Below are 20,830 nucleotides of genomic sequence, written 5' to 3' on the forward strand. Positions count from 1 at the left end.
GTCAATTTTAAGTAATTTAATCAACCCGTATCGTCATACGATCAATTAAATAATCAATTAAGAGTGTTACCCTTTAGGTATGACCTAAGGGGATCAACTGATCACCACCGTTGTGACACCCCGCGATAAAGCGAAAAATATAACTAAAAAATTAAAACGGATTTTGTGATATTTTTAAAACTTTTTATTACGAGCTAAAGATTAACATGCGGGTGCCAAAAACGAAATGAAACAAATACGATAATAGACAAATTTAGGTTATTACAACCCAAGTCTAGAAAGCGGGGAAAAGATATCCCACGAATAAACAAATAAAGGGTTTCTAACTAGCAAACTAAGGTCCAAGGGTTTAGTTCTCGCTAGCCCACACGTCTTCCCCACGTAAGCATCTTCACCACCCGTCATTCATGTAAACATGAACGCATACGGTCGATGAGGGAGTAACTTAAGGTTCTCCCAGCCACAATATGTCGAAATGCAAGTAAACAACCACTTAATAAAAACATATTAATCACACATCATATATGAACAACAAAGAACAAGAGAGGATATAATTGATAATCATAATGAGATAGGCATAATACTTCCTTAATGAAATAGGCATGATACGATAGAATAAACATGCGATCAAGGGCATAGAACAATCAAGTCAACCAACTCATATTGACTCGACTCAACAAGTGTAAGACATATACTTAGTATGAACTCACAAGACAAACCATCTAGACTCCAACCTCTTGGTAGGACGACGATCATAATACGGTCCTAGTCTAAAACGGATCCGAGACTCTCGGGATGGACGTCACCCGATTCGACAAACGATATACCAATCGTATCCAAGACTCGAAACATGGCACACACTCGTAACCAAAGGTCGAGTAACCTCTAATCGGAAACATGGCACACACTCGTAACCAAAGGTCCGAAGAAAGGCGGAAGGATATCCTAATTCGGAAACATGGCACACACTCGTAACCAAAGGTCCGAAAGAGGAAAGATAACCCAATCCGGAAACATGGCACACACTCGTAACCAAAGGTCCGAAAGGAGTAAACAAGGAATGTCAAGTAGTCACACAATGTAAAACGTCACACTTGAGTCACAATAAGAGTAAGAATGATCATGCAAACATCATATGACACGGGACCATTAATGTCACATTCATACTCATGGCTTGCATCTCACCATGAGTACGGATGGGAACATCAATCCCGACGATCATATCGCAACTAGAGGGCTTATAGCTCACCCCTAGTATCCGATAGGACCAAGACTCTCACAACAGAACAATACAAGACATTATCAAGAATGTGACTCTTACAAGTACTTATAATGAATATCTCGTACTCGTATTATATTAATGAATGTTCCATTTTATAGTTTAACATGCCGGTTAAATAAAATATAATGAGTGATAATGCATAATTTACGTTATGTGAAATTTACGGGATAAAATGTGATCGTGTCCAAGGGACTCATTTATGAGCCCAATAAACAAATTAAAGGGGAGTCCAACAATTAAATAACATTAAGCCCAACAAACAAGACATGTTAGACCCAACATATTACTCATGTAAAATCCAAATATTTACTCACATAAAGCCCAACTATTTACTCACATAAAGCCCAACAAATTAAATCAATTGAGCCCAACCAACAAAACAAATGAATCCCACAAAATAAGCAAGTAAAAGAATGATATTTAATGAATCGCGTTATAAAAAAACGAGACGGAAATTCAAATATATCAAGTATCCAAACTTGCGCCAAACACTTAACCCACGCCTCAAAAGAGCCAATGGACAGCCCATACCCGTCACCAAACAACCAACCGCAACACCCCATAAACAGTACCTACTACCGCCTAGACAAGGCAGCCAAGTGCAGCACAAAAACAGGTCACGAACAGCCTTTATTGCAGCCCGACAACCGTGTCGCACCACTACCAATCCCTGCCCAAAACAGAGTCACAAAGCAGGCTACCAGACCCGCCAACACATACAACACCGTGACAATTAGACACGATATTTACGAGTGCAAACCAGACTAAGCTTTCCCAATGAAATGAGTACTAGCAGATGATTTTGGACATGTAAAAGCAACACAAAAATAGTACAAAGATTTAGTATACATCCGTTCTCAGGTCCGTCCCAAAACAGAGGAGTAAACAGTCCATTTCCCGCTTAATTTCGAGACGGGACTCAACAAGCTCAGGGTACTGACAGCCCACGCAAATCTCTTCTAAGAAGGCTAAGGAAGGGAATAAAACAAAAATAGTGATAGCACATAAACACGGGACGCGCAGTGAACCCGACAACTCTTTCCCATACTCGATTCCAGCTTGAAACGAATTCAAGCTTCCCAAACAGCCGCGCGAAATCACTACTAACACCACGAACTTAACCACAGGTAAGAGGAAAACAGAAAGGACTAAACTTTACACACACAAAGGTGAAAAACGAGTAGGAAGGGTGAAATATCGACATTTTGTCGAGTAACCTATCACCGTTACCTTAAACGCTCCTTATTCTTCGAATAAACGGTCTCCAAAGCTTGAGTCTTCCACCGGGTCTTCGAAACCTTCAACAAGGAGCGAGAAAACGAAGAAATTAAGGCAAAAATTGAAACTTTTATAAGACGGCGAGATTCGAAACCAACACAAAAACGAGTCTTTCTTACCTTGGAAGATGAAGGAGGAAATAAGGAGAAGAATGGTACAAAAATTAAGGGGAATGGTGAAGAAATGGAGCCGAAATCTGGGATTGAAGCTCTACAAAAATGGCGTCTTGAGGTCTGCTGGTTGTTGTTGCTTTGCTGATTTTGTTTTCGAAAAAGAAAGGGGATTGGGTGGTTGGGAATTGTGAGTGAGGGTGAGAGAGTGAGTCATAGAATACGATATTTGTTGAGTGTGTGTACGTGTTGTCGGGATCGGATTGGTTCAGATTAGTTCTAGTCTTATCAAGAGAAATGTGACGGTCTTATGTTAGACGAAAATTAAGACGGGCATTATTATTATCATTATCATGGTCATTATTATTATCCGACCAAAAATACGTATTTTATACAAATTAAACTTTAAAATATTCTTTTCATTAAAATCTTGCTTAGAGTGAATTAATAAAATTAAATAATTTAAAAATATAAAATAAGGTAATTGAACGGTTAAAAAAATTTTAAATGTCAAAAATGCGAAATTCGCGGGTGTTACAATCACCCCACCTTTTAAAAAGTTTCGTCCTCGAAACTTGAAAGTAGAAATGAAAGGTTACATAAAACAAAACTGGAATTTTGGAATCGGTAACCAAAGCATTTAAAAAGGTTACAAATAGTAAGAATTAAAATTCTTTCAAAAATTTCAAATAAATTTTTTCGACAGAACCAGATTCTCATCAAAGGAACGAAAGTGTTCTCGTTACGTATTCAAGAACATCACATTCCAAATCAATGATAAGGTCAAAAGGCAAATCATTTGTATAAATCGAAAATCAAAATACTTTCATAAACATTAATAATGAGTTTTCAAAATTGTAAGTCTCATTCATGGAACGAAATTGCTCTTATCATGCACACAAGAACACTTACTCTCCAAGTCAAAGACAAATTTAAAACAAAATCATTCGCCGACAAGCGTAGAACAAGTTATCAAACGTCTCCAATAACGAGTTCTATCATCCGATCAACGTTAAAATCAAAAGAGAAAGGTAATTTACTCAAATTTCTCTTGTAAGAGCCAAAAATGGAAATAGAAGTTTCACTTTTAAACTCAAAAGGGGGTCGAATTTCTGAAAATGAAATCTTAAACTTTGACAAAGAAGTCATAATTAGATCAAAGTTAACAGAAATTTGATAAAATTCTAAGAAATCTCGGGTTTAGTAATCAAAATCATGATAGATAAGTTTATATTTAAAGAGCAAGTAGGGAATTAAACCAAGTTTTTATTTTCAAACCTTTAAATTACGTAGGGTTTTGTAAAAGTAACATAAACTTTTGACAACGAAACAAAAATGGTAGCTTGAAATGTTTAGAAATTGTATGAAATGAAAAGCAATTTAGACAGCATAAATACCAGGTACGCTAACAGAGTCCTAACTTAACCGACAAAAAGAGCTATGATGAACTTCATAGGGTAAGAATTGAACTCAAAACAATAAGAATGTCAAGGGTAGAGTTTTCATAGGTCACTAGCATCAAATTTTAGGAGGGAGCAAGACGAAGCGAGGAAAAGAGGTATGAACAATAACGCTTATGGCCAAAGAAGAAAGGGAATTAGACAAGAAGGAAACGCCAGGTACTCATATCTCAACAACAACATCATCCGAATCTGTTCAAATCTTCCTAACAACAAAACTTATAAACATAGCACTCCCAAGGATTTCCTCAAAACACTCATGTTACTTCATCCTAATCTACTCCCTGAAACAAGGTACTCCACTATAAGTGTGATCTCATCACTCCAAATCCTCCAACATCCACAAACAACTTCCACAAGATCAAGGTCAAGGTTTCCAGCAAAGCTATACTCATATCCAACTGGTGTCATCTATAAGTTTCCCAAAATGGTAAAATCCTCAATCAAGGGTCCTAATCTCAAGTTCTAAATTCTCAGAAAAGGTTCCTCAAATATTCCACAAGGTCCTCATATCCAAAGCGACTACGAAAGCCAATCACGAACTCGACTTAGTTAGTCAATCCTACATCCTCAAATCCACCATCCAATTTCATCCATTTTAAGTTAAGTACTAAGCACTAGTATCCCATGACACGTCTCACTATATTTCCCAAGCCTTTCAAGTCCCAGACATAAACAACAAAGCCAAGCTCTATAACCTTAGTAACAAATGCAATTCAAACTTGACAACACAAATAATCCCACTAAACAACCGCAATCACTTTATCAAGGAACTAGGTATAAGAATCCCAAGTATGTCTCATCACATTACCTAAGTCTTTCCAACATCAAATCCTCTCAAAACCAGGATTAAGGGTCAACCACAAGCAATCTCCTCAAAAGTCAAAATCCCCAACCAAGGTCAACATCCCTCAAGAAAGAGTACTATAAAAGGGCGTTAAGGAGAATTAGCAAAGAACAAAGAACAAGGTAGGAGGGTACAAGAATAACTTCCACGGAAAAGAAAAGAAGGTTAAGAAGAGGAAATAAGCATCAAGAACTAAAGAATAAGGCAAGGTACACAAAGATTGAGAAACATCTTCGAGGAAGTAGAAGCATTCTTCAAAGTTGAACAAATCTTCCATTTCTGGCAATAGGCACCAAATCTTGATCTTCACGTTGGTAGGCTTACGGTCATTGATCCAAGGGCACAACAATTATTAAAATGGCAATCAACAAACATGTTAAAACCTAACAAAGAGCAAACACACTACAGACTACCACCTTAGGTCCTTAAGTCTACCCATATCTCATTCATTATTCAAGGTCAAGTTCAATTTAAATTTGGGGTACACGTGTGTGCGTCGGGAGCAACATAGGCTCTGATACCAACTGTGACACCCCGCGATAAAGCGAAAAATATAACTAATAAACTAAAGCGGAATTTGTGATATTTTTAAAAAAATTTATTACGAGCTAAAGATTAACACGCGGGTGCCAAAAACGAAATGAAACAAATACGATAATAGACAAATTTAGGTTATTACAACCCAAGTCTAGAAAGCGGGGAAAAGATATCCCACGAATAAACAAATAAAGGGTTTCTAACTAGCAAACTAAGGTCCAAGGGTTTAGTTCTCGCTAGCCCACACGTCTTCCCCACGTAAGCATCTTCACCACCTGTCATTCATGTAAACATGAACGCCACAGTCAGTGGGCAGTAACTCAAGGTTCTCCCAGTCACAATATGTCGAAATGCAAGTAAACAACCACTTAATAAAAACATATTAATCACACATCATATATGAACAACAAAGAACAAGAGAGGATATAATTGATAATCATAATGAGATAGGCATAATACTTCCTTAATGAAATAGGCATGATACGATAGAATAAACATGCGATCAAGGGCATAGAACAATCAAGTCAACCAACTCATATTGACTCGACTCAACAAGTGTAAGACATATACTTAGTATGAACTCACAAGACAAACCATCTAGACTCCAACCTCTTGGTAGGACGACGATCATAATACTGTCCTAGTCTAAACCTGGATCCAGACTCTCGGGATGGACGTCACCCGATTCGACAAACGATATACCAATCGTATCCAAGACTCAAAACATGGCTCACACTCGTAACCAAAGGTCGAGTAACCTCTAATCGGAAACATGGCACACACTCGTAACCAAAGGTCCGAAGAAAGGCGGAAGGATATCCTAATTCGGAAACATGGCACACACTCGTAACCAAAGGTCCGAAAGAGGAAAGATAACCCAATCCGGAAACATGGCACACACTCGTAACCAAAGGTCCGAAAGGGGTAAACAAGGAATGTCAAGTAGTCACGCAATGTAAAACGTCACACTTGAGTCACAATAAGAGTAAAAATGATCATGCAAACATCATATGACACGGGACCATTAATGTCACATTCATACTCATGGCTTGCATCTCACCATGAGTACGGATGGGAACATCAATCCCGACGATCATATCGCAACTAGAGGGCTTATAGCTCACCCCTAGTATCCGATAGGACCAAGACTCTCACAACAGAACAATACAAGACATAATCAAGAATGTGACTCTTACAAGTACTTATAATGAATATCTCATACTCGTATTATATTAATGAATGTTCCATTTTATAGTTTAACATGCCGGTTAAATAAAATATAATGAGTGATAATGCATAATTTACGTTATGTGAAATTTACGGGATAAAATGTGACCGTGTCCAAGGGACTCATTTATGAGCCCAATAAACAAATTAAAGGGGAGTCCAACAATTAAATAACATTAAGCCCAACAAACAAGACATGTTAGACCCAACATATTACTCATGTAAAATCCAAATATTTACTCACATAAAGCCCAACTATTTACTCACATAAAGCCCAACAAATTAAATCAATTGAGCCCAACCAACAAAACAAATGAATCCCACAAAATAAGCAAGTAAAAGAATGATATTTAATGAATCGCGTTATAAAAACACGAGACGGAAATTCAAATATATCAAGTATCCAAACTTGCGCCAAAACACTTAACCCACGCCTCAAAAGAGCCAATGGACAGCCCATACCCGTCACCAAACAACCAACCGCAACACCCCATAAACAGTACCTACTACCGCCTAGACAAGGCAGCCAAGTGCAGCACAAAAATAGGTCACGAACAGCCTTTATTGCAGCCCGACAACCGTGTCGCACCATACCAATCCCTGCCCAAAACAGAGTCACAAAGCAGGCTACCAGACCCGCCAACACATACTACACCATGACAATTAGACACGATATTTACGAGTGCAAACCAGACTAAGCTTTCCCAATGAAATAAGTACTAGCAGATGATTTTGGACATGTAAAAGCAACACAAAAATAGTACAAAGATGTAGTATACATCCGTTCTCAGGTCCGTCCCAAAACAGAGGAGTAAACAGTCCATTTCCCGCTTAATTTCGAGACGGGACTCAACAAGCTCAGGGTACTGACAGCCCACGCAAATCTCTTCTAAGAAGGCTAAGGAAGGGAATAAAACAGAAATAGTGATAGCACATAAACACGGGACGCGCAGTGAACCCGACAACCCTTTCCCATACTCGATTCCAGCTTGAAACGAATTCAAGCTTCCCAAACAGCCGCGCGAAATCACTACTAACACCACGAACTTAACCACAGGTAAGAGGAAAACAGAAAGGACTAAACTTTACACACACAAAGGTGAAAAACGAGTAGGAAGGGTGAAATATCGACATTTTGTCGAGTAACCTATCATCGTTACCTTAAACGCTCCTTATTCTTCGAATAAACGGTCTCCAAAGCTTGAGTCTTCCACCGGGTCTTCGAAACCTTCAACAAGGAGCGAGAAAACGAAGAAATTGAGGCAAAAATCGAAACTTTTATAAGACAGCGAGATTCGAAACCAACACAAAAACGAGTCTTTCTTACCTTGGAAGATGAAGGAGGAAATAAGGAGAAGAATGGTACAAAAATTAAGGGGAATGGTGAAGAAATGGAGCCGAAATCTGGGATTGAAGCTCTACAAAAATGGCGTCTTGAGGTCTACTGGTTGTTGTTGCTTTGCTGATTTTGTTTTCGAAAAAGAAAGGGGATTGGGTGGTTGGGAATTGTGAGTGAGGGTGAGAGAGTGAGTCATAGAATAAGATATTTGTTGAGTGTGTGTACGTGTTGTCGGGATCGGATTGGTTCAGATTAGTTCTAGTCTTATCAAGAGAAATGTGACGGTCTTATGTTAGACGGAAATTAAGACGGGCATTATTATTATCATTATCATGGTCATTATTATTATCCGACCAAAAATACGTATTTTATACAAATTAAACTTTAAAATATTCTTTTCATTAAAATCTTGCTTAGAGTGAATTAATAAAATTAAATAATTTAAAAATATAAAATAAGGTAATTGAACGGTTAAATAAATTTTAAATGTCAAAAATGCGAAATTCGCGGGTGTTACAACCGTCGCACGATAGTAATGTCAAACTCTAGTCAGCCAATCATTACCGATATGTGTGGACCAGTTGACAGTAAAATATTACTTCCCAATTGTATTCTTTAGAATGAGACTTAAACATGTGATCATCATGATCAACAGTTATGATCGCATTATTTTCGGAGGACACATATTCCAACAATTCCAATATGTCTGGTAGAAAAGACCATTCATCCCATCGGGTCCGGGCGCTTTAAGCGGGTTCATTTGGTTCAGTGCTTCCGTAACTTCCTCCTCATCAAAGTCTCGTCTCAACCCCTCATTCATCAAATTCGAAACCCTCCCCTCCAGCCCCATCAGCACCTCATCGAATTCCAGGGGATGCGAGGTGGTAAATAAGCTTTTAAAATAATCCACAGCCACAGCTGCCACTGCCTCATTCCCCTCCCTCACCACCCCGTTATCATCGATCAATTTCTGAATATGATTTTTTCTTTTTCTTTCCCCCGCACGCGTGTGAAAGAACTTAGTATTGCGGTCTCCATCTTTTAACCATAGGGCTCGGGATCGTTGACGCCAATATTGTTCCTCTTGTCGCTCTAGACCTGCTATCTCCGCTACCAACTTCTTCCTCTTTCGCACGGTAAAATCGGACCTATCCCTCGCATTAAGCTTTGCTATTTGATTACGTTTCCTTTGAATAGCTCACCCAATTTTCCGGATATTAAATTTCTTTCATGCCTGTAACTCAGCAGTACACTCCTTCAAAATCGTCCCCAAGTCGCCAAAACCCCGAGCAATCCCACGTTCAACAGCCTCCGCACATCCCTCCTCCCCCACCCACACCTGCTCAAAACGAAAGGGTCTCGTCCTATCTATGTCTACCTCCCTTCTGTTAAGCACCAATTTAATCGGAGCATGGTCTGACCACTCCCTTTCCATATATATTAGCTTTGCATAAGGAAATAAATCCAACCACGAACAAGTGCTCATCGCTCTATCCAACATACATTGCCTATTCGCTTCTCCACATTACCCATTATCAAACGAGTACTTGTACCCTTCCCACGATACGTCACGCAGCCCACACTCATCAACAGCCTGCTGAAAATTGTTCATCTGCCATTGCGGTCGGCTCCCACCCTTCATCTCGGTAGAAAAGAGAATTTCATTAAAATCTCCAATACAAAGCCAAGGTAGCGAGGTCTGCTGACTAAGAAGACGTAGCAGATCCCACGACAGGTATCGTTCCGCAACCGCAGCCCACCCATAAAACCCAGTGACCCTCCATTCCCATTCCTCACTTCGTATAGTAAAACCCATATGATGCATCGATGAGGACATAAAAACACAATTAATTTCCTTTTTCCACATAAACGCCAACCCTCCGGACCTTCCCGCACTATCTACTTCCATCCCATAATATCCCTCCATACCCTCCCTCACTCTCCTCATATCACGACCACACAATTTAGTTTCACATAGAAAAAGCATGGTCGGGGCTTCTCTCCGTATAAGGGACCGGAGAGCACGCACCGTGTCGGGGTTGCCCAAGCCCCGACAGTTAATACTTAAGATATTCATTGGGCCCGGCGGGGTTGGTCACCATCAACCTCCGCCTCAAGTATAACGACGCCCCCATCACAATTTATCTTCACACGCTTTTGCCCTTCATCCAGAACCGAGCACTCTCTGCTTCTTTTCCCACCTTATCAAAGCATTCCCCTTCTCGCCTCTTTATCCCCTCCCCCCCTTTCTCCCTAGGCACCCGTGTCCACCCTCTCCCCCTGTTGTCACCAGCCATTCCCTCACTTCCATCACCCTTCCCCCCACTCCAGCTGCCCTTCTTTGCTTTCAACCTTCCCTGATCAGTTCCCCCATCCATATCCGTACTCCCCTTCCCTGCTCCATACCCAGATTCCAAACTAGTTTGTTCTGCCCCTCCCAACATTGTATGTCCCCACTGCTGCACCCCATCCGCAACTAATGGTCTCCCTACGACAGTGTCTCGGCCCCCTCTCTCCCCATCTTCCTCCTCCTCTGCCCTAACATTATTAGATAATACCGTCTGTTGTCCACCCTTATCCCTGTCCCCCACCTCTTCATCCGTATCCCGCTTTGGCTGCCCTTTTTTACATCGTAAATCAATAGCAATAGATTGAAGTTTGGCTATCATTGTAGAAATGTCCCTCTCCTGATCAAAGCCACTTTCCTCATCAAATTTGCCCCTCAAATCACGAGCAGCTCTCCCAGGCCCCTCATTCGCTGTCTTCACCACCTTCCAAGGAGATGCCCTCAGCCACTCCCCGAACATTAAGTAGTCTTCCTCGTATGGTCCATCCTCGCAATCTTTCTCGCCATGACCAATCGTTCCACAGTCATAGCAGAACAGTGGTATTCTTTCGTATTTCACATTAAATTTCACTTTATTGCCATTTTTCATTTTGATAGGAACAAAGGATTTAAGCGGTCTTCGAACATCATGAAGGAACCTGATTCGAATGGCCCTATCCAGTTCACATTTGGTCCCATTTCAACGTCAATAAAGGTCTCCAAACAACTCCCAATACGCATGGCATTTGATCGACGTGTACGTCCCGATAATGGTAAATCATAAACCCTAGCCCAAATTGGGACATGAAAAAGAGGAACATCAGTAAGCTTACCAACTTGATTCGGTTCATTGAAACACCAAAGGAAATTATCAAAGTGCCACGGCTGTCCTTCCAAAACCCTAGCTTTGTCGCGCTCCAGATCGAATCGAAATATAAAAGTCTTATCCTTCGCATCCACGACATTCCGAGCAATGGATTGTGATGAATTCCATAGCCGCACCATAGACTCTATCGCAGCCTTCACATTTATAGCCCTCGACGCCCATAATTTCGCAACTAACATCGGCTTATTCTTAACACTAGTACTCTCCGCATTTTCCTCCCATTCAATCTCAAGGGCTTCACTTCCCTCCTCAACCGTCACAACATCCTTCCCATTCCGTTTTTGGCCCCTTGCTACGTTTGACATCTGACCCTGCACAAGAAAACAAAGCACCCAAAGAAAAAAAAAACAAACAAAGACATAGCCAATCTTACGATCGAAACCGTAAGATGAGCCTCGAAAAGGAGGAAAAACCAAGAATTTTAGACAGAAACCCTAAGAAGAATAGACGGACCTAGGAACCCTAGACTCATTATGTGTGCCGTTGAGCATAGTTTTAATTTGAGCAAAAATGTTCTGTATTTTGATTTTAATTCTTAAAATTGTGAATTTATGATTCTATCTTTAATGAACTCTAAGAAAATTAATATGATGAATAATAAAATTGAGCACCTATGATTTTAAATAGAACACGGTGAGATGACAAAACTAGTCTCTTATCAGGTGTTATTATTCATTTTCATCCGCGCCATGATATGGTTGTCATCTAATGTCTGTCTTATATATTTTCTTCTTTCGACCACCACCAACACTACCTTCTACTTTTCTTTTATATAGAGTATATTTTATATCACAAATTCTCATTTAAGACTGATATATCCGTCTTAAACTTAAAACGGGTCAAGTAATTGAAGTAAAACAAAAGTAGAATGCATAGGGAAAAACAACAAATTTGTCTTATATGCACATATGGGATGATACTTTACCCGTTTTAATGTTAAGACGGATATAAAAGAGACTACTTTATTTATTGGGTTTTTTTGTCAAACACAACCTTTAAAAAGAAAATTCTTCCAAACATCACCTTTAAAAAAAAGGTTTGTAAAACACAACCTTTAATAAATTTTTTGTTGTCAAACACGACTTTTTGCCCGAACGACTTAACATTTTGCAATGGGGTAATTTTCAGTCGATGTTTGAGATAGCAAACGATGTCGGTTTGAGGCGATTTTAGAGTCGTTGGAAAGGTGGAAATACAAGCTTTCCAGGGGTCATAAATACGATGGTCAAAGGTGGCCTTATGTGGGGTCTATTGATGTCTAAAGTAAGGCTGGTCGGAGAGATTAGCGGGTGGTCGGGGATTTTTAGTGGGTCTTTTAAAGAGGTTATGATGCTTTGTTTGGTCTGAAATTTGGTATGTAGGTAGCGGGGAGTGTAAGGTAGGCCGTAGTTGTGTTGTTTTTTTGTGGTTGTTTGCTGTAAGTGGTGGTTTGAGGTGAGTGAATTGACCCACAAAAAAAATCTTACTTTGACATTCTTTTGAATGTTTTTTACCTTCAATTTAACTCCCCTCGAACCACCACTTGTAACCAACAACTACCACAAACAACACAACTAAGACCTACCTTACACTCCCCGCTACCTACATACCAAATTTCAGACCAAACAAAGCATCATAACCTCTTTAACAGACCCATTAAAAATCCCCGACCACTCGCTAATCTCTCCAACCAGCCTTACTTTACACATCAATAGACTCCACATAAGACCACCTTTGACCATCGTGTTGATAACCCATAGAAAGCTTGTATTTCCACCTTTCCAAAGAGTCTAAGAACACCTCAAACCGACATCGTTTGCTATCCCAAACATCGATTGAAAGTTACCCCATTGCAAAATGTTAAGTCCTTTAGCCAAAAAGTCGTGTTTGACAATAAGAAATTTATTAAAGGTTGTGTTTTACAAACTTTTTTTTAAAGGTGGTGTTTGGAAGAAATTTTTTTTTAAAGGTTGTGTTTGACAAAAAAAAACCCTTATTTTATATTTACTAGATCACCCTCACAATGTTAGTGATATTTACAATGCGATTTATGGAATTCATGTTTTGCTCGATTATTGAAAAATGAGAAGAAAAAAAAACTTTATTTTTTAAAAGTTTTAATCTAGTGTCCTATTACACAATGTATGTAGGATAATTAAAACAGTTTTCTTGAACGAGCCCGTGAATTTCACGGGGCATAAAACTAGTTTTATTATAAAAAATAATGCTCTGGAAGAAAGATATAATCAAAATGGGGTTATGCTGTTATGGTCAGTGGTGAACACTTAAAAACAATTTATAACGAAGGGCTCAAGTGTAAGAGCATCTTCAATGGACAGTTCCAACACATTATAGCTAGATTTGTCAAGTCGGTTTTAAGCTACTTTGCTTTTCGGTTACAAACCCTCTAATGGAAAACACCTCCTGCTACAAAGCTTCTACAATGCTTTCGTACAACTCTCATTCATTCCCTCTTCAATGGTAAGCTATTTGCTTGTAATTTTATAAATATTGCGAGTAAGTTACTAAAAGCAACCATTAGAATGCTCGAAGTGTTTTTCTGTTTTTCATAGGATATAATTTGAAATTTTCATAGATTTTAGGTTAAAGGAAAAGTTGGACCATGCTAAAGTTTTTCTTTTATTTATTTTAAGAAGTTGACTTACATAGTGATAATGATGTTGAGTTAAATTGTAAAGTGGCTTAATAGTTTCACCAGTGTTAGTTTTATGCGAACCAAAATTTCAATATGGACGCGGTAATCTGTGCAAAACGGGATAAGCTAAAATTTGATCCAACATACACCCAAATTCAACACAGTTTCATTTTGCTAATTAACTTAGTTTTGAGCATTTATTTTATCTTTTTAGAAATTATTGATTAATAGAAATTTAAAATGTGAAATAATGTGTGGTAATAAGATAAGCTAACCTAGCTTGTAATCATCAAGCACCAGTGGTCTACTGGTAGAATAGTACCCTGCCACGGTACAGACCCGTGTTCGATTCCCGGCTGGTGCACATTATTTTTGGTCTGTCGGACAAATTTTAGTACGCGTTCGTAATCACCAAGATGAACTTCCAGTAGAACATTATACTCCGTAAAAGGGATGATGGAGCAGTTAGAGTTGGCTAGCGCATAGGCATCTTTCTTTTATACGTCTAAAATTGCATCTTCCGAGACTATATTACTTTGAAAGCTCTGGGATCCTTATACTGCGACCATACTTTAGAACAATTGCGGAGAATATATGACTTAAACTCATTGGTATTAAATACAAACGTAGCACACATGAATGAACTAGCATGATCACATTGGCGTTGGCCAAGTCTGTCTCACAAGAACTCGCATCCATTTGAGGATTTGGTTAGAATTCAGATCTCACAAATCACATTACAACTGACAAACATCCATAGCTCGGACAACTTAAGCTGACATTAAAACTTATCTACACCAACACCATCACGGAGAACCTCGTATGCCTCTCTGCTTCGGGTTTTCTTTACCCCGGCTGCGAAATGGAGCTTTGACCCATCGGAAGTAATGGAAGTTACTTTGACCCAGATCATTACCTTTGTCTTCAACCCTTCTATATCAGCTAGTTTACCTTTATCAAGGTACCCAGTCACAGTGGTGAAAAACCGCAAGACAGATGAATCCTTGTAACCCACTTCGCAAATTTGAGGTACATATACCGTAAGCTTCTTAGTTTGCTCATCAAACTCATAATGGGTTGCATCCCGAGGGAAGATACCTACTGCAATATCATACTCCTTTAGAAGATCTGGCAATGGCACTTGCATCTTACCTGCAAATTTATCTCTATAAGCAAAAAAACAAAGACAGCCACGACTGATTTTTCCAACATATAATATAGAAATATAATAAGATCTCGAAAATATAACAAGCTATATATCCAACTGTCTACTCCAATGCCAACGCACGATCCATCTTCTGCCCCAATAGATATGAAAAAAGAGCTGGAAGCATTTATCTACGTAAACCCAAGATAAAAAGTCGAATTGCAAAGCGTTCAGACTAGAAAGCAAATAGTATACATATATATATATATATATATATATATATATATATATATATATATATATATATATATATATATATATATATATATATATATATATATATATATATATATAAGGAGCAAAAACATCTCAAACCTTTGAGTTTATTGACTATCCACTTGGTGCCCTCTCCAATGCTGCTTCCCAGTGACTAACAATAAACAGGATAGAATTCAGGCCATATTCTTAAAACAAAATGCCTGGAGTTATACACAACATAGACCAGCAAATAGAAACAGCAACAACCTAAACAACACGCTACTGCAGAAATCTTGGACACCGGTTCAGCTATAGCTTACAATGAAAAAATAAGCTTTAGTATGCAAAACGTAAGTTTTTACCAAAACGGACTCCATCGGAACAATATCATCCTTGTATGTTGATAATTCTAAATACCACTGTGACTTTATCAATACATTCCTGACTCAAAATGGAGAGTCGACCTAAATTCTGGATCTTAAGAAGAAGTGAAGAATTAACGCATTCGACAAATATTGCTGAAATTTGGCCACAATGGCCACAATCTGTTATGTTACACGGTTACTAATCCCACATTTATACCATGTACGATAAAGAAAAGGACCACAAGGCACAAGCTAATAAGCTCTTCATGTGCAAGGAAACCGGTTGTCAAATACTAACCCACTGCCCTCCTTTAAAAAGTCCTACGGAGATCCTTCGAAAAAGAGAAATTTGAACGTGTATGACCAGTACTATGTGTTTGTAACAACAAGCAATACAGGAGGCAGAAGTTTTAAATTTGCTATTTAGTTTGATCTAATCCATGAAAAAAAAAAGGCATAATCACTACCAGACTTCCGGGTAAAGACATTATTAGGCTGGAGGAATAAGAATCCATGTGAACTAAAGAAAGTGACAAAGTGAGTTTCTTAGTCGAAATTCAACTAACGATTTACTTTTTTTCTAATGACAACCCTAACATTTAATCAAGAGCAAAAAAATGCAACTGAACCTAAAATTTGAAATATTTGCGAATTAGCTCAATATGGAGAAAGACAAATCTTTTAGATTCAGGAGGACAATTTTTTCTCAGTACGCTTGTGAATCCACCATATGAGTTAAAGTCATATAGATGGAGTTTTGGATACCGATTATGCACTACGTAACGTAGTCCTTAAATCAGAATTCCGACACACAAAAAAAAAACCTTGTATTTATGTAATAGCACCTTTGACTAGGAATTGCAATTCTCAAAATCCGGCTTATTGGGGCATCATCATCTATGAGGTAACCTCCAACCTCTTAATTCTCAGATTTTTCATTATATGGATTGCTACTTTAGAAGCAATGCAACTATGAAAAGATCTTCAGATATTGTGCAAAATATGAATAGATAGTGCATAAAGCCATCACAGTTCAGAGATGGCGATAAGTTCATGGAAGGAAGTTTGCTTAGGCTGACAGTATGTCAACACTTTTCCCTGAACATTAACCTCAATGGTAACATTTGGGCAAACAGAATTACATTTCATTCAAAAGGCTAGCTATGTCTTCTATCAATCACCCTTTCTCCTCCAACTGTCATCATCGCAGAGAATTATACGGAGTATGTTTTTAACTAATCCAACCCATTCCTAGTTCTACTGAAGAAAAGAACTCGATCCTATTCCATTAAATCAAATAATCAACACCTTCAATAGCACAGCCAAATTGGTAATCTACAAAATGTTTGAGTATTATGGCAACAACATAACTCAAGAGTCAATATCACTTGAAAAGGTATTAGTCAGGCAAACTGGTCAAGGTAGAACAAGAGGTCATAAAGGCAAGAAAGCTAAAATGGGAAGCTACTCCTTTATCGCCCCTTGAATTTACAGGGAATGGCACAGTTCACAGCTCAAAGGCCTAAAGGTATAGAAAAATGAATGCTTAGCACTTAGCAGAAGGTATCAAACTAGGATATTGATTAACTATGGAGCACGCCAATAACACTAATGTCAAATTTTATTTATTAGGAAAAATTTATAAAAAATGCAGGTTTACTAGAACAACTCTAGAGGAGCTAAATAATTAGTTAACTATTTCCTGCAACTCTATGACATCAAATTTTATAAACTCGACTCGTCTATAAAGGCTCACTAAATATTTCTCATTAATAAATGAGGGACTAATATATAAGACCTTTGTACAGTGAAAAACAAAAAAACACATATTGATTGTTTAAATGAGTGTTTAACAAATAAACGGGATGGACGATTTCATTATGTAAAACGGGTCTTATTCCATAATTTGTGATGACCGAGTCATTATAGCATAAAACGATTAACAAAAAAGAACAAGAGTTAGCTCAAGTGGTAAAAACTGTTTTACTCCAACCGTGAGGTTGGGGGTTCGATTCTCACCCGCGACATAGTGCGCGCTCATTTGAACAAAAAAATTAACAAAAGATGTCGCCCTTTAAGCAAATGACAGCCTCAAATCCTGAATACAAGCCAGGATAGTATCAAACAATTGAATTCCATGATCCGGGCATTTATTTATTACCAGATTCAACAATCAGCTTATCATAAAGTTGTGAAATAATTCTATAATACAATTATGACCAAAAAATTAGATATTCCAGTGTTATTAAATAGATGATGAGGCAGAAAACAATAAAAAAAACCAGATAAAATTAACAGAATTGAACATGACATAATTGCATGATTAAGAAGAAGAAGAAGAAGAAAAGATACATACATTAATGTCATTACCAACAGAATTGAACTCTTTGTTGGCTTTTTGGCCTAACCAATAAGATCCCACCTTGTTAAATATTTGATCCATCTTCTTTGATTAATTTAATCTAAATGAAATTACAGAAAGATTGAAACTTTATGATGATCCCTCAGAAACCCTTTTTTTTTCAGCTGGATTTCTGAGTTTTGATCTGTTCAAACAAAGGATATCAAGTTGGGGACAAGGGGAGGAAAGTACGATAGCACCTACGTAACACAAATTCTCATTATAGATGCGAGATATACGTCTATAAGAGCATGTACTATAGAGAGGAGCTTTTGATCCTCTTAATTTTCTTCTCCCCTTCTATTTTCTTGACACCTCATTCACTTTTTAACCACCTCATTTTCCACTATCTTCATCCTCTTCCTCTATATTTTTCTTATATTTTTCCACAATAGAGAGGAAAGCTTTCTCTTCCTCTTATATTAATCACTACACTCTAATTTTCAATTTTTTTTAAAAAATATAAGAAAATAATAATATATGACAATATTGATTGGTTGAATGGCACAAGGGCCAAGACACAACTTCCTCTAAAATTAGAGGATATCCTCTTCATCCTCTTACTAAGAGGATCCTCTACATTAGTTCCACAATAGAGAGGACCTCCTCTAAGAGGAGAGAGTGTGCTAAGAGGAGACACAATCCTCTCTATTGTACATGCTCTTAACAAGTCAAATATCCACCCTTACTGCAAAATTCCTTGGGAAATTTCTAATATTATCAAGGATGTGAAATTAGACCTTTATTTTTTCGATGAAGTGATAATTAAACATTGTTTTCGTAAAGCCAACAAGGTTGCTGACTTCATGGCTTCTACTGGACATTCATGTCCAACTCTTTCGAGGTGGTTTGATAGCCGGTGGCTTCAACTTACCTTCCTCATTCGAAAGGATGAGATAGATTGGTCTTATTCTAGAGGATCAACCTAATTTTCTTTCCTAATCCAAAAAAAAAAAAAAAATAGTCAAATATCCACCCACTTTAATCATATGATAGGTAATCTATACTATATATATATATATTTTTTTTTTTTTTTTTGGCAGCAGTAAATTCAGTTATACCTAACTATCCATAGCCTTACAAGCAAGGCTATGGGCAACATTATTAAAACGTCTAGGAATGTAACTAAAAGCTAAACAATGAAAAGATGAAAAACAATCTTGGATATCCTCCAAAATTGCCTTTAGCAGATGATGTGGTCGTTCCGTTCCTGCAATTTGTAGAATCAGCGACAAACAGTCCGAAGAGACCTCCAAATGTCGGAAACCCCTATCTCGAGCCCATAGAAGCACCAAAGATACGCCAAGGCCTTCAGCCTGTAAAGCTGATTCTGCTTTTATTTTCCTCTCCGTGCTATTAAAAATCTCTCCATTATCAGACATAGCTATCCATCCAATTCCCGCTCTGTTTAATGCCTTCCAGCCGGCATCAACCATTACTCGAACATGTCCACATTCACCAATCCTGCCCACAACACACACTGGGTTACTATTACGCACCCAATGTACACGAGCCCCCTCTAACATTAGACTATTCCCACCCAAGCATGAATCTTTTTTCAGCTCCGCAATAGCTTGGATCCCAGTGCTAACAATTTGCGCCCAACTGTTAAAGAAAATCATCGGATGAAAATCTAATCCTTTAAAAATAATCTAATTACAAATACCCCAAATGCACCAAATTGTAGCCAAAAAACGCAGCTGTTGCTCCTCTTTATCCTTGTCTTTTTCCAAATATGCTAACCAATCAATTATCCATGTATCAATGCGCAGAAACGAGTCATGATCCGTACGTAATCCTAGCTCGGAACCAGCCCACAAACGTCGGGACACCGGGCAGTCCCGAAATAAGTGCTCCATAGTTTCAATGGCCATTTCCCCTCCCTCACAAAACTTACAACTCGGATCAACCTCAATATTTCGCTTCACGAAATTAAAGCCCACAGAGAGAGAGAGTTAGAAATAATCCTCCAAATAAGAAGTTTCCAAGTTGGTGGACCCGACAATTTCCATAGTTTAGTCTTACAAAAATTCCGTCCCGTAATACTTAGCCTCCCCATATCCTTAGGTGATCCTCTTTTTTCCATATAGGCTTGGAATAGAACTCCATAACCACTTTTGACACTATACTGGCCATCACCATTATGCAACCAATAGATTTCATCGCTAGTTTGGGTTCTACAAATTGGTTTTGCTAAAATAGCTTGAGCACTTCCATCCACCAAAATAGTACGAATAAAATCCTCATTCCACCGTATCCCCACATCATGAGTACCATATAACTGTAAATCCTTAACCATCAAGTGTCGAAGAGCCACATGTTCCAGGTCCAAAAAACCTTCTTTAGGTTCCGGATACTCTCCATTAACCCACTTATTACTCCATATATTCAAATTAGAATCCAAACTCGGTTTCCATCCAAAATGTTTGCTCACAAAATCTAGACCATGTAGAATACTTCTAGCACCCCATGATAAGTTGCTACCACTTTGCATCACCCCGTGTTCCTTCCATCCGCCACCCCTTAACAATTTTTGACGGAAAACACGTGCAAAAAAGGACCGATCCCCCGATACAATCCTCCATGCATGCTTCCCAAGCAAGGCTTGGTTAAGACACTCAATATTCCGAATTCCAAGTCCACCCTCCCTCTTTGGTAAACTGAGAAATATCTGACTACACCAATGGATTGTTCTCCCCGATCTACCACCCGCCCACCAAAAATGTGATAAT

General features: G+C 38.3%; 2 protein-coding genes and 1 long non-coding RNA gene across 3 annotated transcripts; all 3 read right to left on the reverse strand.

The window, feature by feature from the left end:
• Positions 1–5,641: 5,641 nt before the first annotated feature.
• Positions 5,642–8,286, reverse strand: LOC141627209 (uncharacterized). The gene is made up of 3 exons (XR_012536770.1): positions 8,069–8,286; positions 7,902–7,969; positions 5,642–5,789 (listed from the first exon to the last, which is right to left on the reverse strand). It is a non-coding gene; the product is annotated as an uncharacterized LOC141627209 (long non-coding RNA).
• Positions 8,287–14,508: 6,222 nt separating this feature from the next.
• Positions 14,509–18,396, reverse strand: LOC141633504 (uncharacterized protein At5g01610-like). Its single transcript, XM_074445965.1, has 3 exons — positions 18,054–18,396; positions 15,450–15,504; positions 14,509–15,079 (listed from the first exon to the last, which is right to left on the reverse strand). Exons 1-3 carry the CDS (start codon positions 18,138–18,140, stop codon positions 14,709–14,711), a joined length of 513 nt encoding a protein of 170 aa, XP_074302066.1. The 5' UTR covers positions 18,141–18,396; the 3' UTR covers positions 14,509–14,708.
• A 763-nt stretch (positions 18,397–19,159) lies between these two features.
• Positions 19,160–19,957, reverse strand: LOC141632958 (uncharacterized). The gene is made up of 2 exons (XM_074445457.1): positions 19,776–19,957; positions 19,160–19,703 (listed from the first exon to the last, which is right to left on the reverse strand). Exons 1-2 carry the CDS (start codon positions 19,955–19,957, stop codon positions 19,160–19,162), a joined length of 726 nt encoding a protein of 241 aa, XP_074301558.1.
• Positions 19,958–20,830: the final 873 nt, after the last annotated feature.

The sequence above is a fragment of the Silene latifolia genome, chromosome Y (assembly GCF_048544455.1).
Source record: "Silene latifolia isolate original U9 population chromosome Y, ASM4854445v1, whole genome shotgun sequence".
Classification (NCBI taxonomy): domain Eukaryota; kingdom Viridiplantae; phylum Streptophyta; class Magnoliopsida; order Caryophyllales; family Caryophyllaceae; genus Silene; species Silene latifolia.

What these genes read in the sequence shown, in the direction of transcription:
- LOC141633504 (XM_074445965.1), bottom strand. Translation starts at nt 18,140, where the DNA reads ATGGATCAAATATTTAACAAGGTGGGATCTTATTGGTTAGGCCAAAAA. An exon ending in CTGTTGGTAATGACATTAAT is followed by an intron (nt 15,505 to 18,053) that starts GTATGTATCTTT and finishes GTTTATTGTTAG; the next exon opens with TCACTGGGAAGCAGCATTGG. An exon ending in GATAGTCAATAAACTCAAAG is followed by an intron (nt 15,080 to 15,449) that starts GTTTGAGATGTT and finishes ATAAATTTGCAG; the next exon opens with GTAAGATGCAAGTGCCATTG.
- LOC141632958 (XM_074445457.1), bottom strand. Translation starts at nt 19,957, where the DNA reads ATGGAGCACTTATTTCGGGACTGCCCGGTGTCCCGACGTTTGTGGGCT. An exon ending in CGTTTTTTGGCTACAATTTG is followed by an intron (nt 19,704 to 19,775) that starts GTGCATTTGGGG and finishes TTTCTTTAACAG; the next exon opens with TTGGGCGCAAATTGTTAGCA.